The 16,106-nt window shown below is 41.7% G+C and overlaps 3 protein-coding genes across 5 annotated transcripts in view; 1 reads left to right on the forward strand and 2 right to left on the reverse strand.

Moving 5' to 3' along the window:
• Positions 1-4,776, reverse strand: part of LOC307022601 (uncharacterized protein) — a 138,027-nt gene extending 133,251 nt beyond the window's left edge. Inside the window, exon 1 of the mRNA XM_079655445.1 lies at positions 4,696-4,776. The gene's annotated coding sequence lies outside the window, so the exon portion shown is untranslated. The remainder of the gene's footprint in view (positions 1-4,695) is intronic.
• tmem229a (transmembrane protein 229A) lies at positions 137-3,610 on the forward strand. Its single transcript, XM_079655444.1, has one exon. It carries the CDS (start codon positions 259-261, stop codon positions 1,327-1,329), a length of 1,071 nt encoding a protein of 356 aa, XP_079511570.1. The 5' UTR covers positions 137-258; the 3' UTR covers positions 1,330-3,610.
• Positions 4,777-5,119: 343 nt separating the features above from the next.
• Positions 5,120-15,443, reverse strand: LOC307022598 (hyaluronidase PH-20-like). 3 transcript variants are annotated; one of them, XM_079655442.1, is made up of 8 exons: positions 14,897-15,443; positions 13,300-14,031; positions 12,741-12,907; positions 11,512-11,680; positions 10,364-10,582; positions 9,086-9,247; positions 6,854-6,943; positions 5,120-5,901 (listed from the first exon to the last, which is right to left on the reverse strand). In XM_079655442.1, exons 2-8 carry the CDS (start codon positions 14,017-14,019, stop codon positions 5,464-5,466), a joined length of 1,965 nt encoding a protein of 654 aa, XP_079511568.1. In that variant the 5' UTR covers positions 14,020-14,031; positions 14,897-15,443; the 3' UTR covers positions 5,120-5,463. The 3 variants fall into 3 exon arrangements, with proteins under 3 accessions (XP_079511568.1, XP_079511567.1, XP_079511566.1); XM_079655441.1 differs by having other exon boundaries at positions 13,300-14,027; positions 14,893-15,443; XM_079655440.1 differs by having other exon boundaries at positions 14,887-15,440.
• Positions 15,444-16,106: the final 663 nt, after the last annotated feature.

Below are 16,106 nucleotides of genomic sequence, written 5' to 3' on the forward strand. Positions count from 1 at the left end.
AATGTGTACAGATAGAAACAAAGTTAGATGTTCGCAGGTTTACACGTTACTGTGAGAAGCACTGACTGGAATTTGAACCAAACGTTTGTTGTCCAGTTGCTTTCTCAAGCTGGTGTTTACAAAAAAACGTGTTTTTCCAGGAGGTACGTGAACGTAGCCATGCGGTGCAGGAGATGCTTGCAGCCGCAGCTCTGCAGCGGAACACAGACAACAATGTGTGGGAAGGAAGCTGAACCTCTGAACAACAAGTGACTGATCATGGCCAGAGACGGTGCTCGGTGCCGAGCAACAGACCCTGATCCCGGGGGCCTGACACCGGTAAAGATGCCCTGCAGACAGAAACCATCCGGAGGGGCAGGGGACGCGGAGGGGTCTCTGCGGGAGCTGCCTCGATGGATGCGGCTTTACTTTTACGGGATGCACGGCGTGACTCTGGATGTCCTGCTCTCGTCGCTGCAGGGGTTTTTAAACCACAGAGACCCCAAGCTGGTGGGCTTCTCCTCCCCGTATCTGTGCGTCATGCATTCACTGACCCACTTCGCGCTGGAGAAGATCTTCTCACAGAAGAGGTGTTTCCGAGATCGGCCTGTGGTCTTCCATCTGGTTTTCTACCCCTCCATCTACATCGGGCTGCAGATCCTCATCGGGAACATCAACACCCTGACGGAGCAGGTGAGGGTGGTGTCCGGCACGCAGCTGGTGGTGCATTACATCCTGGCTCTGTATTTTGGACTGGTGTTCCACAGAGGGCTGTCAAAACTGAGGTTGCACACCCCCTGCACCCCAGACCCTGCATGCAAACCCAGCCTGGTGGACAGAGGTCATGATCCCCTTCAAGGTCTGCCAGGCGTTGTGCGTTTCCTGTTCTTTGGGATGCACGGCTTTCTGGATGAGGTGGTCTTCACCTCTGTTTTTAACCTGGTGGAGAAGTCTGACCGGACCCTGAGTGGCCACACGTCCCTGTGGTCCTTCCTGATGTACGGCAGCTGCAGCTTCTTGGTGGAGAAGCTCTACTTCCACCTGCACTTCAGGAGAGGCTGGGGCCCGTGGCGTAGGCTCCCCTTCTACGTCTGCTTCATCTACGCCTGGGAGTTCTCCTGGGGCCTGGTCCTCCGGCAGTTCGGAGCCTGCTCCTGGGACTACTCCCACTACCCCTACAACTTCATGGGCCTCATCACGCTGCTGTACCTGCCGGGCTGGGTTGGCATCAGCCTGTATCAGGACGTGCTCTCCAACGCCCTGCTGAGGGTCAAGTGCACCACAGATGTGACCGGTCTGAGCGAGGGCAATGGAGAGGTCAACGGTCAACTAGAGAAAAAAATACTGTAAATGTGTATTTTTTTATGTTTAACTCAAGGGAAAGTCTTGCAGACATTGGACTAACAGAGATTAATAAAGAAAATAGGGACATAGGCTTCAATAGTATTCGATATGTCTGGATCCAAAACACAGATCAAACAACTAACCCTGAACTGCTCACCTATCTGTTTACATTCAGATGACCTACTGCCATTTGTATCTGTCCGATGTAGAATATAGTTGTAATATTAATATTTTAACAGTTTTCAGGACTTTGGTAGTGTGACTTTTCAGTGAAAGACTTGCCATCTTATACATAACATGCATTATGGCAGGTCTAGTTTGATATGTCATTTTTACATTAGCATGCTTTAACTGTTTTTTATATCTGCATGCTAAAAGTAGAAACTAAAATAACATCAGGAAGTTTTACAAATTAAGACATTAGAAAAGCCGTGAGACTCATAAACAACACAATTTGTTTTTAAATGTTAATCTCTTTTTCCTTTTTAATCTAATACCTTTTTTCACTCATCATATGACCCTGGATTGCATGGCAACTATGAGAGTATATGAACCCAGCAGGCCTAATATATGTAGCATGGATACCTGTGGCTAGGATAAGAGGAGCGATGAAGTGAGATTTTAGTGTGAATCTTTTATAAACTAAACGTTACTCTGCTGCAGTGCCTTCCTGTGCAAACGGACTCAAACAAACAAGGCTTGTTGTCCATGAGGCTCCACGTTTTTATATAAAAAGCACCGCAAAATTGTTACTATAGAAATATTCTAACCTCTAGCATTAATGAGGGCACATTTATTCCGTTATCAAAACACACACATAATGCACATTTAACTATATTCAACACAAACAAATGCATATTCAATCTAAATTCTTTGTCAGTGTAACATGAGCTAGTGTAGTGCAGACACATTTTAAATCATGAAGTACTTTTTTTTGTTGGTTAAATATTCCCTAAATAAAGCATATTCTGACCTCCACATATGCTTTACAGTGGCTTTATGCCTTAATAAACTATAATCAGTACCTTGCACTGTGACTAAACAAAATGTGGTAAATCTTAGCAAACATGTCTACTCTATACAACTCCCTTTGTTGGGTGAGTAAACATTATTTGGAGTTTGCATAGCGAGCAACTGAACCGGTTTTAATCAGATTTGTATTAAGTCATTTAGAAAGACACTCCTTGATCTGTTACCATTTTCTAAAAGTTTTATAAGCTCTTGATTTGCCAGATGCAAAATATTGGAATTGATTTTAAGTTAATCTGCTAGGGTTAGATATTTGTATGGGGTTCAGTAACCCTTGTAAAATAAGGTAATGGAGTTTGTTTATTAAATAATCAAATTGCATTTTTTATGCAAATAATTGGAAGGGGTAATTGGTAAACCATACACTTTACTTTATTAATAAAAAGGTGTAAACATGTTTATAAGTCAGAAATGATAGAAATAGCACTGAAGGTTAACAGCATTTAAATCAGGAGACACTGTTTTGATGTAAGAATACATATTTATTGCCAGGAATACACAAATCAATGTAGCTGTTTTGGCGATTAGGCCCCGTAGTGCAGGAGTATCATTCGGGAGGGGAAAACTCCGATCCGATGAACGCCCCACCCCGGGTAGACATTGGTGGTGGTGGAATGGATAGTTGGGTTCGGTCTGAAGGGGAGGGGCTTAGCTTGACCCTGGATTCGGAGGGACAGGAGGTGAAAAGGGGTGGAGGAGGGTTGCATTGAATAACCTGAAATGACAGTTATGACAGACAGTCATTTCAGGTGACTCAACCATAGACTGTATATGGACTCAACGCAACCCTCCTCCACCCCTGGATGACTGACAGAGGGGGGAGAGCAAATTTAAAAGGGTTAGCGGAGCGCTATGATAGGCTTGTGAGAATAGAGCGAAGTGATTGGTTAAGCTGCGAGTGACGCCCCCGATCACTTATTCAGGACAGGAGAGAGAGTAGTAACGTAGCATGAATGAGTAAAGAAAGTCTTCCTGGTTGAACTTGCGCTGTGCTCCATTAGTTTGGCATTATAGTTTTTTTGTCCAACCTGGCAGCTATGGAGGTCCTTAAATATATGCGTTCACTAAACCAGAGTGAAGGACTTTGTAAATCTTTAAGATTTTCATGGCTAACGGACTTTAATTATGTTTTACTTTGTGCTGTGTCACCCACCAATTTAAAAGAAAGACCGCAATGTTTTTAGAAGAGTTGCCTCGCAATGGCAGGTATTGTACGACTTTACTACTGAAATAAATACAAATAAAAATTCCTTTTGCACGACTGGCATTCATTCATTCCTTTACTGTAATGTTAGCAAATAGCATTTACGTTATTCAACAGGGGTTGTAGCCCTTTTTGAATAGTCACTTTCATAGGCAAGCAACCTCATTTTGAACATATTTGAGCTCAGGCAGGAAACAAGTACACAAACAACATGAGGTAATGTTGGCCTACGCCTGTAGAACACACAAGTCATTTCCTGGTACACGCAAAAAGGGCTTTGTGTTATTTTTAAATACTACTTCCTTGTTAAGATATGAAAATGAACAAATACAGTAAGAAACCAAGACAGTTCAACAAAAAGGGATGTTTTTCTGATGACTCACTGTTGCATTACACAAAGCCTGCAGTGGTTAAAATATGTTTGCTTTACCTATTATTTATCAACCTCTCATCTCTTTCTCAAAACTACCTTGGAGGTTATCTTTTAACACAAGCAAACAAGTGAACCCAGACTCCCAGAGGACACCATCAACACACCAATGACGTACAGTATCTGCTGTCAACCCCACAATGGGGATATACAAAAACACTCATTAGCGTTCTAAATCAGAAGTATAGGACTGCTTTGTAAAAGGGTTAAAACACACGTTTACTTTAATTTAGCAGCTTCACAATTTGCCACACCTTCATTAATACAGCGTCTGAAAAATGTACCCTGTCATAGCTAATATGTGGGATGTAAAAGAGGCCTCCTTATTGATAAACATAGCTAACAATTCCCTGCTGCCTTTCTTTTAATATGTTCTATGTTTGGCTTTTACAGCACATTTACCATATTTGTGAATGTGTGTTTTCATAACCCTGTTTTTAAAAGCAGATCACAGCTATTTGAGAAAGAAATCCATGATAAACACACTTTAAACCAGCTGACCAAAGACAAAGTTAGCCATTTAATAACTAAACAGTAGGTGGCGATATATGCTCCAAGTGGAAGCGATTCGCCATTAAAGAAAAGAAGAAGAAGAAGAAAGTTAGCTCGGCTATTTGCTGGTCCAAAACAAGCAAATAAGCTAGCTATTTATTTCTCTCAGGGGTTGGAGACTTAAAAAATCTTGAAATTAGATCAAAGCACTACTTACATTCACCCAATGTTTCCAACTGAATGTTAATGTCGCTCAACATTAGCAGCATCGGAAAGTAGGTAGCTGCTTGCGAACAACAACAGCCAACACAGCCTGCCAGGATGCTAAAGGTTTAACTAGCTTCTTCTCTGGCCTAAAAATCTATTAATGTGACTTTAAAGGCCTTGAAAACATCACTTTTCTGACTAGACCTCACAGGTTGAAGTTTGGTCTGGAAAGCTGCACATTTTCTTGATTACTTACACCTGTTCTTTATAAACCCTAACCCCTAACCCTGCTTTAATAAGGTAATATAAGTGAAAACACCTGTGCAAGAAGTGAGCTAAATCATATTGTTATGCTAACAACAGCAACACCTTTACCATGAATGTATCCCAATGAACCCCCGATAACTTTTCATTCTCTCAGTCATCACACGCTCTGACATTCAAGCTCATCGCAGAACCAACAACTTTGTAATTATTTACATATACAGTCAAATCAAATGCAAATACCAAGCAGAGCTGAATACCATTGTCGTGGCTTCTCACTTTATGCTGCATAGTTTTTGTTTGTAGGTTGGAGATTTGGCAATACTGTGTTCTTTGGCAAGACTATGGCACATGTAACATTATGTCAGTGGTCATAATATGAGGGCAAGATGAGGTAAGTACTTTAAAAATAACTGATGATGTAACCAGCACTGGATGATGACAAAACCAGGTCATTTCCAGGTCTGAATGTTTGGTTTAAGAAGTGTGAAAGAACATCAGGTAAAATAACAAGCTAAACTTTGAGATTCGTTTGAACATTGTACTTGGTAAAACCGGCTTGTTTTGTATCCTGCAACATAGCTTTATTCAGAGTGTGAAATTTCTGGTACAGTCCTTGCTTCACACTAAATTTCAGGGCCTTGGCTAGCTCTCTGTTAGTCCTGGGAGAGCAGCTCAGTCCTGTGTAGCACTGACAGCTAAACCCCCTGCTGAAAGCCTTTAAGTCTGAGAGGGAAGGTCTCCCCAGGACAAGGAAGCGCTTCTGAACATGCAAGATCCTGAAATTCTCGGGGTTTAGATGGAGGTAGTGATTTGAGTTGTAGTTCTTTCGGAGACAGCGGCCATTCCCTCGGCACAGGAAGTTGCTGCAGAGCTGGGCGGCTACGGTGACATTGGTGATGTAAGGGTTGAGGGTGGACGTGAGGTAGGAGGAGAGGGCGGCACAAGACGTCTGTGGAGAAAAGGAACAAGAGAGGAAGAAGGAAAATCTATGAATGATAAGGTTAGTGTTGCAAAATGGGTCAAACAAACACAGGGCAACAGTTTCTCTCTCGATTGAAATTAAAAGTCAAGGCTTGTTTAAAGTTAGGTCCAGAACTTAAATAACGTGTTTAAGCCCAATCAAGTAGTTTTGTTGCATTTTTGTTTTTAGTTCACATAACTAACCACATGTTCAAGACCGTAATCCAGAAGAGAATAGGTTTATCGCTAATAATAATTGAAAATGTGTGCCATGAGTTGACACAGCAGATGCCAAACCAATTCTGAATATCTCTATCTCTACCCCAGACTCATGTATTTAGCTAGTTCTAAGAGAATAATCAACATTGTGCATAACAACCATAACACCTATCAGCTGACGCCAACAGGCAGGAACAGGAAGACAAAACACTGAGAGCACAGCCTGTGCTCACAAGGGCAGTACAAACTGATAAACTGGATCAACACACTTGAATGTCCGAAGCTTTTAATCTATGTCATAAAAACAGCTGTTGCCAATTGCATTTATAAAAAATCACAAAGAGGTGTTAATATGTGGAGATTATCCTGCTGTAAAAAACATGCTATATGCCAAAATCCAATGGGAAAATCGAATTGCTTTCTGACGAGGGACCCCTTCTAATGCTAACTTCCGGGTCGACCTACAAAAATACATCACCGCTGCACCGCTCTATAGTGGAGAAGAGTTTAAACATCCAGTGAGAGTCACTTTCATCGAGCTAATCCTGGTGTCCCTGCCTTGGATTAACTAAAACGTCACGCTGCCAACCAACACCATCCATCAGTCAGTCACAGAGACTCCTCGATCATCTGATTGAACCCATTGGGTCTCCTCTCACAACCTGCCATCAGTTCATGTTCATGTCTTTCAGCAGTCAGTGGGGGGTGCAGGGTGATGTTACCTGGTCATCGTAGTCAGCGCTGGCCCCCCACAGCACGGCACCGGACACCCCCACTGCTGCACTCTCCCCAAGGGTGCTGACCAAGTCTGCCTGCACACAGACGGTTAAATATATGCATTGTTTTATTTGTACATACACATAAATTGCTGCATGCATTCACAAATTAGATAATTATACATGCATGCATATTGTGTTGTTTATTTATGGTTGTTGTGATTAAACATGTTTGTCTTATTTGGAGTTGATTTTTACTCTATGTTTTCTTTATTTTCACCTTGTGTGAATCCTGTTTTGAACTCTGACCCTGTTGCTGCTATAAACGCCTGAATTTCCCCAAGGGGATCAATAAAGTTCCATCTTATCTTGTCTTATCTTGTATACTTGCAGGATTCTTGCCGTCCAGAATACGTTTCCTCTTGGTTAATTGGCACACATTGTAAGTTGCTTTGGATAAAAGCATCAGCTAAAGTGTAATAATGTAATAGAAGAAGAATTTCAAATGACCACAAGCTTAAACAGCTACAACAGTGAAATGCAACATACAAATGAATGCAGCAGTGATATTAGATCAAAACACCATATAGGCCTCTAGTTAAAACACTCAGGGGACATTTTACTGCACAATGAATGACGTTATATACCACTGACAGTTTGGCATTATTTAACCCTCCTGTCTTCGGGTCAAATCTGACCGATTTACTACTTTCATCAATCATAACTTTTTTGTTTTACATTCGATTGCATTTAGGCTTCATGATATCCCAGTAGACATTTGAACATATAAAATGGCTGATCACCACTTTCATTGAATTTTGGATGATTTAGTCAACTTTGTAACACCCATGGCGTTCCCGGTCAAAACTGACCGCCATAAAGAAAAGGAATTAGTAACCATCCGGATCAGAACACACACACACACACACACACACACACACACACACACACACACACACACACACACACACACACACACACACACACACACACACACACACACACACACACACACACACACACACACACACACACACACACACACACACACACACACACACACACACACACACACACACACACACACACACACACACACACACACACACACACACACACACACACACACACACACACACACCAATTTGACACATTTCCCTCTCTTGTGTGCCCCTCCCCCCACATGGATCACACCTGGCACACGCAATACATGTTCAGTGTCGGTTCTTTGTATATTTACTGCAGTTGTTCATGTATACCAGTAGTCTGATACAATATGTACAGTTTGAAAGGGTGTTAAATGACATGTGGTGATGATTCATGGTTTTTGTGTTAATGTAATAGCAGTTAAAACAGCACCGGTCAAATTTGACCAAAGTAAGGGGGGTAAAACAAAGACAATAGGAGGGTTAAGTAATGGATAAACAGGAAATACTTCTTCCACCACTCCATGCATGGTGCACAGACTTTTACTCTGTTCTTATTTCCGTGAAATGAACTCCTGATGCGAGGTGAGAAGACAGTATAAGGTTTACACGCTCAGGTGAGGGTTACCACCTGAGCAGGCTGGTGTTACGCCAAGAAACCAAACACCTCTTCAAACCTGACGGAAACACCTCACTGCTGAGAGGAAGAGGTAACTTAAGATGTAGCTAATCTAGTCAAGTGTGGGCACTCACTAATGAACTGTTTCTGTTGGGAACATACTGAATGTACTATTTCAATATCAGAGCACACATGATAACAAAGGTATCAACTGTAGCTGTGTGCATGACAGGATGATGTCTGATTACCTAGAAGAGCATCAGGACTGTTTGAGGCATATGATAGCTATGTGATTAACATGATGATTCAGCCTCTATGGAAAGAGACATATGACAAGCATGATCATTTCTGACGTGGAGCTAATCTGAAGTAAACATTGAATACTGCTTTCTATTCCTCCATCTTGTGACTGTGGAACTCCCTCTCTTGGATATCAGCATGCGAAGGACACTGTTCAGGAACTAGTTGATGCTCTGTATGTGATGACTATTTCCATTCTTGCAAGGATAATAAATACATTGATCCTGATATTGAAGCTCAAGCCGGTGACGAGTGATATTTTTCTAACAGTTTCAGAGATGTCATCTGTTTGAAAGTGCCTCCTAATATGCCAAACGCTCACAACATATTGTATCTTTTATATTGAGTGAGTTGTGATTAAAACATGTGTCCCTTTGGACGGCTCTCAGGTACCTGGCTGAGGAAGCGTTTGTTCTCGTCAACAAAGACAGCTCTCATGTAAGCAAACACAGGCGCGGTTCCTCCCTGTCCCTCGGGCAGGGCAGACACTCTCATCGCTTCCTGGATACGGTTCCTCACCATCAGGGCAGCTCTGGGATTGTCAGCCAGAGAGACCTGAAACAGAGCCAGGAGCCATTCAAAAAACATCTAAGGAAGTGCATATTCCGAATGAACAGTAGGGATTCATGGCTTCACACACAGACACCTTTTTTGTTACGCTGCTATGGACAGTCTTGCACTAATGTACATTCTCAAAGATATTGAAGTGACTGTTACTTTTGTATATATTGATTGTTGTGCTTTTATTTAGGTCTTATAGGTCCCTTATTATACTGTATTTCATCAATATGTTATAGGTCTCAGATATATTAAAAAAACATGTCTCTGAAGTGTTGCTGATTGGCTAATGGTTACACAAGCCAAAAAATCGTTATGACATCATAAAGTGGCCAAAATCTGATCAGCTCATTTTCAGACAGGTTTTTATAGAAATGGATCAGGACAAAAAGAGAGAGAATCTTTTTTCCTGACACTTTCAGAGTCTCTTTCCACATAGGGGACACATGGTGATGTAGAAGAGACATGGAGAAGAGGGGACACATGTTGATGTAGAAGAGACATGAAAAAGAGGGGACACATGTTGATGTAGAAGAGACATGAAGAAGAGGGGAAACATGTTGATGTAGAAGAGACATGAAGAAGAGGGGACACATGTTGATTTAGAGGAGAAGAGGGGACACATGTTGATGTAGAAGAGACATGAAGAAGAGGGGACACATGTTGATGTAGAAGTAACATGAAGAAGAGGGGACACATGTTGATGTAGAAGAGACATGAGGAAGAGGGGACACATGTTGATGTAGAAGAGACATGAAGAAGAGGGGACACATGTTGATGTAGAAGAGACATGAAGAAAAGGGGACACATGTTGATGTAGAAGAGACATGAAGAAGAGGGGACACATGTGGATGTAGAAGAGACATGAAGAAGAGGGGACACATGGTTATAAAAGACATGAAAATGTGGATTTTGCATAATAGGTGACCTTTAATGTGCGCATATGTATGAATGTGTCTCTGATTGTGTATATGGGTATATACATATTTGCGTACATATTTTTATATATATTATTTTTGTATTCAGGATTGTGGGAAACGGTATTTAGATCTCTGTACACACAAACTGAAAGATTGACAATAAAGTTGACTTTGACTTTGATTATTGCCCAACCTGTAGGTAGATGGAGGGGTAGAGCGCGGAGCTGGACTCCCACAGCCAGAGCAGCTCGTCGTTCTGCCTCCTCACCTTCCTGGAGCAGCGGCCGGTGTAAAAAGGCTCCTCCCAGCCGTAGTTGTAGCAGTGAGGGAACAGGTAGAAGCCCCATAGGTAGTTAGGCCTCATGGCTCGGCCCATCGCCAACATCCCGGACATCAAACTCTTAGCTGCCACCTAAAAGAGAAGGAACGGAAAGAAGAAGCATGTGATGGATGAAGAATTCAGATCATTTAGTTAAAGGTGGGGTAGGTACGTTTGGAGAAACCAGCTCGAGTGCGTTAGAATTTGAAAATACACAGCCGGAAGAAATCTGCCACTTCCTTACAGAGCCCCTCCTCCAACACACACGAACGCGCACATGACCAATGAGGGCACGAGATAAGTTTGTGCACAGATGGAAGGCTGACAGGCAGGTAGGCCATCCAGTTATTTTAGCCGGGCCGTCCCATTCGATTGGTCGTGCTTTTTACAGCTCCACGGCTTCCACAGATGACATGTTTTTATGGATTTTTTGTCAAAGCACTTCAGATATTCATTGCTATCGGGATGTTAAGAGCATTCCATGGAATATAACAAAAAATGTATCTCGAGCCGGTTTCTCAAACTTACCTACCCCACCTTTAAGTAAAAGTACCATTACATTAATATTCAAATACAGCAACACATTTAAAAGTAAATACTTATTCTGCAGAAAAATGAATTCCCAATTATTATTGATATCCCATTATGTGGTTGTTAACATTGTTGCATCACATACGTTTTTACTTTTGTAGACACAGTTCTGATGCAAATTATACACATTTATGACCTTCTTTCTTAACTTTGTGTAACACAGTATATAGTCGATTGACCTTTTGTCTACCTGAACGTGTACTTCATTGAATTGTAATAATTTGTATTTTAAATGCTATATAAATGCCTTTTATGGAAAACTTTCTTCATCTCTATCTTCACTTTGCTGTAACATTGTACATTTCACCTTTGTGGGCCGAATAAAGGATTTCTGATAATCACTTCAGAATTCAGTACAGTATTCGAGTTACTGAGTTGTCTTTTCACACTCTACAATGTGTTTTATTCATTTCCACAGTGGGTGTCCTGACCTGGAACTGAGTCTTGGCTCTCTCTGTGGCCTGCTGCAGATTCAGGGAGCGCTCAGTCTGCAGGAGGTGTGCCACAGAAAGAGTCTGGTAGATTCTCTTAGCGCCCCAGTTCCTGTCCCACAGGGGGCGCCATTCCTCCCAGTCGATCACAGCCAGGCCTCGACTCGTCCTGGAAGTAATGGAGAGGAGAAGTATAAGTGAAAGGTCTCCTATTATGCTATTTTTAGGCACGTATTATAGGTCTCAGATGTTAGAGAAATGCTTATTCTGGGTCTAAAGATTTAAAGGTCACCTATTATGATAAATCCACTTTTCCATGTCTCTTCTACATCAACATGTGTCCCCTCTTCTCCATGTCTCTTCTACATCAACATGTGTCCCCTCTTCTCCATGTCTCTTCTACATCAACATGTGTCCCCTCTTCTTCATGTCTCTTCTACATCAACATGTGTCCCCTCTTCTCCATGTCTCTTCTACATCAACATGTGTCCCCTCTTCTTCATGTCTCTTCTACATCAACATGTGTCCCCTCTTCTTCATGTCTCTTCTACATCAACATGTGTCCCCTCTTTTTCATGTCTCTTCTACATCAACATGTGTCCCCTCTTCTTCATGTCTCTTCTACATCGACATGTGTCCCAGCTGTGGAAAGAGACTCTGAAAGTTTCAGGAAAAAAGATTCTCTCTCTTTTTGTCCTGATCCATTTCTATAAAAATCTGTCTGAAAATGAGCTGATCAGATTTTGGCCACTTTATGATGTCATAACGATTTTTCGGCTTGTGTAACCATTAGCCAATCAGCCCCCCCCCCCCCCCCCCCCCCACAGACAGAGAATCAGCACTTTGGAAACAGGGCTGAAACAGAGGGGATTATGGGTAATGCTGCAATGATCTGTTTGGTGTTTAGAGCCAAACACTTCAGAGACATGTTCTGTATATATCTGAGACCTGTAATATATTGAGGAAAAACAGTATAATAGGGGATCTTTAATGTGGGTGTAAAGCCAGCCCGTATTTCCGATATTACGTCATATCGAGGATCAGCTCCGTTGTACCCCCGTTTTTAGAGATTTGGGTACGGAGGAAACGAGAGAGGGTTTTGCACTTTGTGTGTTCCCTGACGCACTGGGGACACATATGTATGTATAAAAGACATACAAAAGTGCATTTTGCATGAGAGCACACGTGTCATTAATAAAGGGCACATTTTTTCATTGAGAAATGCTCACTTGGATGTGATGTAGTAGTTGATGTCGGCTCTGGCCTTGTTCAAACTGGCCATCAGGTCCCCTCTCTGTGGGATGCCACCGTTCAGCTGTTTCCTGCTGGTCAGGTCTACATGTGGGTAAAGACCCAGCCGGTCAGTGTAGAACAGAGACAGGAACTGACCTGGGACCTGCAGCAGGAACATGGGTATTTTTCTTTCCTTTAACAAACAAATTGTTCTGTACTTTGTTTAATGTGCTGAAAGTGCCATGTCTGCAAAACAATACATCAAGAACAGATGTGTGATTTCCAGTAATAAAAGGCCTCTATAAATCAACCTTTAATGCATTTAACTTGTAAAACATGTCGAAACAAGAAACAATCTATCATTGTTCCAGACATGTACAAACATGCAACAACTCGCTGATAGCCGTTCGAATGACAAAACAAAATCACCATATATGTCCTCCCATAATAGCTTCATAAATTAGTTTGTGATTTGGTTACAGCATGTATTTTCCCACCCTGGATTTGAATGTAATAGTTAACTAAATGAGATACGATTCAAATATGTCCTCCTACCTTAGCAGGTGTTGCCACTCCTTTAAATGGCGAGGTGTCCAGTGAGATGTTGTACCTCTTACACACCCGATCAGGAATGTTCCAACTCACAATGAAAGGCTGGTGCAGGAACATCGGGAATGTGGTGTGGAGGAGGGGGGGAGGCAGAAGTGGTTTGGTCCGACGAGAGGATGCTGCTTCTGGGGGAGACGTGAGGATTTTGGGTGAAGTTTTGGCAAAAGGAGGCGGTGATGTTTGAGTGGTGAAGAAGGATGCGGAGAGGAATGATGTTGAACCAGTAGAGAGATGTTGGGTAGAAGAACTTTGAGGTAGAGGAGAAGATGGGGAACTTGCTGGATGTTCAGCCGCGTGATCAGGTAGTTTGTCAGAAGACACAGGAGTCACTTTGGACGAATTGCATTGTGGGTTTTCGTGCAGAGGGGCTTTTTTAGCAAGCAAGTCATCTGAGGAAATGATGCTTTTTCTGGGGGAAGTTTGGTCAGAGAGGTGGATAGATGTCGGGCTGATGGTGGAGGTGATCGCAGCAGTGGGGAGGGCATTAGAAATGGTTGATATGCTGGTGTTGCCAACAGGAAGGGTGAAGGCTGTTACAGATAATGATAGAGCAGGCCAGGCGGAGAGGGTGAGAGCAGGGAGGAAGGAGATGGGCAGAGGGGGGAAGATTGATGGGGTGAGAGAGAGAAGCAGCATCACACAGCGTCTGCTCCTCTGTGTGACCATCCTTCACCCTGGCTGAGCAAAAGAAGAGTAAAGACAGAAACAATCAAACATCATGTCACAGTCGAATATGATAATACATGGACATATTGGTAGACAATGTTTACGGAACAAGTAAAAAAAGCATTTTTTGTCAGGACAACTGTGTTCATTGTTGTAATACTCATGTCAACCACAAGAGGCTGAAATGCACCACTAACCATGCAATAAATGGGACTAACAGCATTAAAGACACGTAAAGTATTTTGTTGGATAAGTAAGACATGTATCTTTCAAGAGAAACAATGATTCATTTCAATTAAAAAAAAAAAAGAATTAAATTCACAGTTAAAAACAGTAATACCTTACAAAAATAAACAACAAATATAAACAGGCTACAATATTTTGGCCATTATTTACAGGTACAATTTTTTTTATGGAACCTAAAAAGACTGTGCTGAAAAAAACATTGTTTTGCTTGTCCTAAAAACAGGACAGAAAACACTTTAAATCAGACTTCGATTGCCATCATTTTTCTTTCTCACTTGCCTCTCAAGGCCTCTGGTAATGTTGCTATAATTAAACTATAATCAGGCAAGCAAAACAATACTCAGACCTGGAACAAGTTAATGGCCACCATCTGTTCTTTTTAGTTTATTCTATCTATGGGCTAGTGTACTGTCTTACCTTACATATTTATTATATAATATACTGTACCTTTCTCCGTATTCTGTTCAGCTCTCAACTCAGGCCTAAAATCTGACAGAAATCTGAGTTTCCTCCAAAGAACAACAAAGCTTAATTCTTGATTTAAACTGATCTTTCGAAATCCACCTCGACAATCATGAACCACAACTCAAAACCAACTTTCAGATTAAAAAGACACAATACCTGGACATGCCTTCAGTGGATCCGTTTCATCATAAGAAGTGTTGACTGGAACGATGTGTCCTCACTAAAGATGGCACTGTCTGATATAGTGAGGGGGAGCAGAGGCTAGAGCCGGGTACAGCGATCGCCCTTCACTCTCCGTTGTTTGTATCAGAAAGACGTCTCGTTTCGATCGTACGGTGCCAAGTTTATCTTGGAGCAGAGAGGAAGAAACACCTGGGTGTGAGGTCACGGTGCTTTCACTGTCCTCATAGTGAGGGGAAATGTAAAGGGCATCAGAATGGAGCCACGTTGTTATTGAGCTGGTGTTGACATCGGTGTTTGTCACTTGAAATGAATAATTAAAACAATGGCGGCTGTGAAAGCAAATGGGATTACTCGATAAACTTGCTCAATGTTTCACAACTGCATAAAGAGTTCATGTCTCCTTTTTTTGGTTACACATCATTTAATTTTGTGAGGAATTTGGATATATATGGAGTCATAGAAGTACAGTTAGACACCAATTTTTCATATTCGTCAAATGTTTGGCCTTCTTTTCTCTTCTATTAAGAAATCAATCAATTGAAAATGTTCAAGATGGTATAAAACAATACCATTGGGTTGAAGGTGGGCCTAATTGTAAAATATTGCATATATACGCTGCATATAAGCAGCCAACATGTTTACATTCTGCCCCTCCAGTTAGGAGACAGGAAAGTTTGCGCCTAGGTGGCAACAGAGGAGTTGCTTCCAGACAAAAATAACTTTATTAACTAAGAATATATTTTCACTGCAATGTCACGAGTAATTGTTCATTGGACTGTTTACCCTGTGTGTGTTTACGCGTCTGGTCAATGACACGTAATACCAAATGGTAGTGGTCATCTCACAAGTTAGAGGCACAGTGTGAATACTGGCGGTTTTTAGGAGAGGGCTGTCTGTACATGTGTTTTCCTGTTCAGATAATACTACATGTAAACTACATTTGGATGTTCCATAATGTAAAAACTAAGACTTTTGTGTCTTTTGTTATACTATGAACAGATTTAGGTGCTATAATAACACAGTGAAAGTATTAACACGCTCAATAGATGGCGAAATACACTAAGCTATTCAGAAATGTTGTAAGGTTGTGATGTCATGACGTTTGAAGAGAAGATCCACAAATGCAGAAAACCAGGAAACACTGACTGTTGCAGCCAATTTGATGTATTTTAATATTTGTATATGAAGGTGCT

Source organism: Notothenia rossii (genome assembly GCF_949606895.1).
Source record: "Notothenia rossii genome assembly, chromosome: 10".
In the NCBI taxonomy this organism is placed as follows: domain Eukaryota; kingdom Metazoa; phylum Chordata; class Actinopteri; order Perciformes; family Nototheniidae; genus Notothenia; species Notothenia rossii.

Coding starts and splice junctions, on each gene's coding strand:
- tmem229a (XM_079655444.1), top strand. CDS start 259: ATGGCCAGAGACGGTGCTCGGTGCCGAGCAACAGACCCTGATCCCGGG.
- LOC307022598 (XM_079655442.1), bottom strand. CDS start 14,019: ATGGTCACACAGAGGAGCAGACGCTGTGTGATGCTGCTTCTCTCTCTC. Junction 9,248..10,363: donor ACCCCTCCATCTACCTACAG/GTTGGGCAATAA, acceptor GCTCTGTTTCAG/GTCTCTCTGGCTGACAATCC. Junction 6,944..9,085: donor ACAAACGCTTCCTCAGCCAG/GTACCTGAGAGC, acceptor GTCTGTGTGCAG/GCAGACTTGGTCAGCACCCT.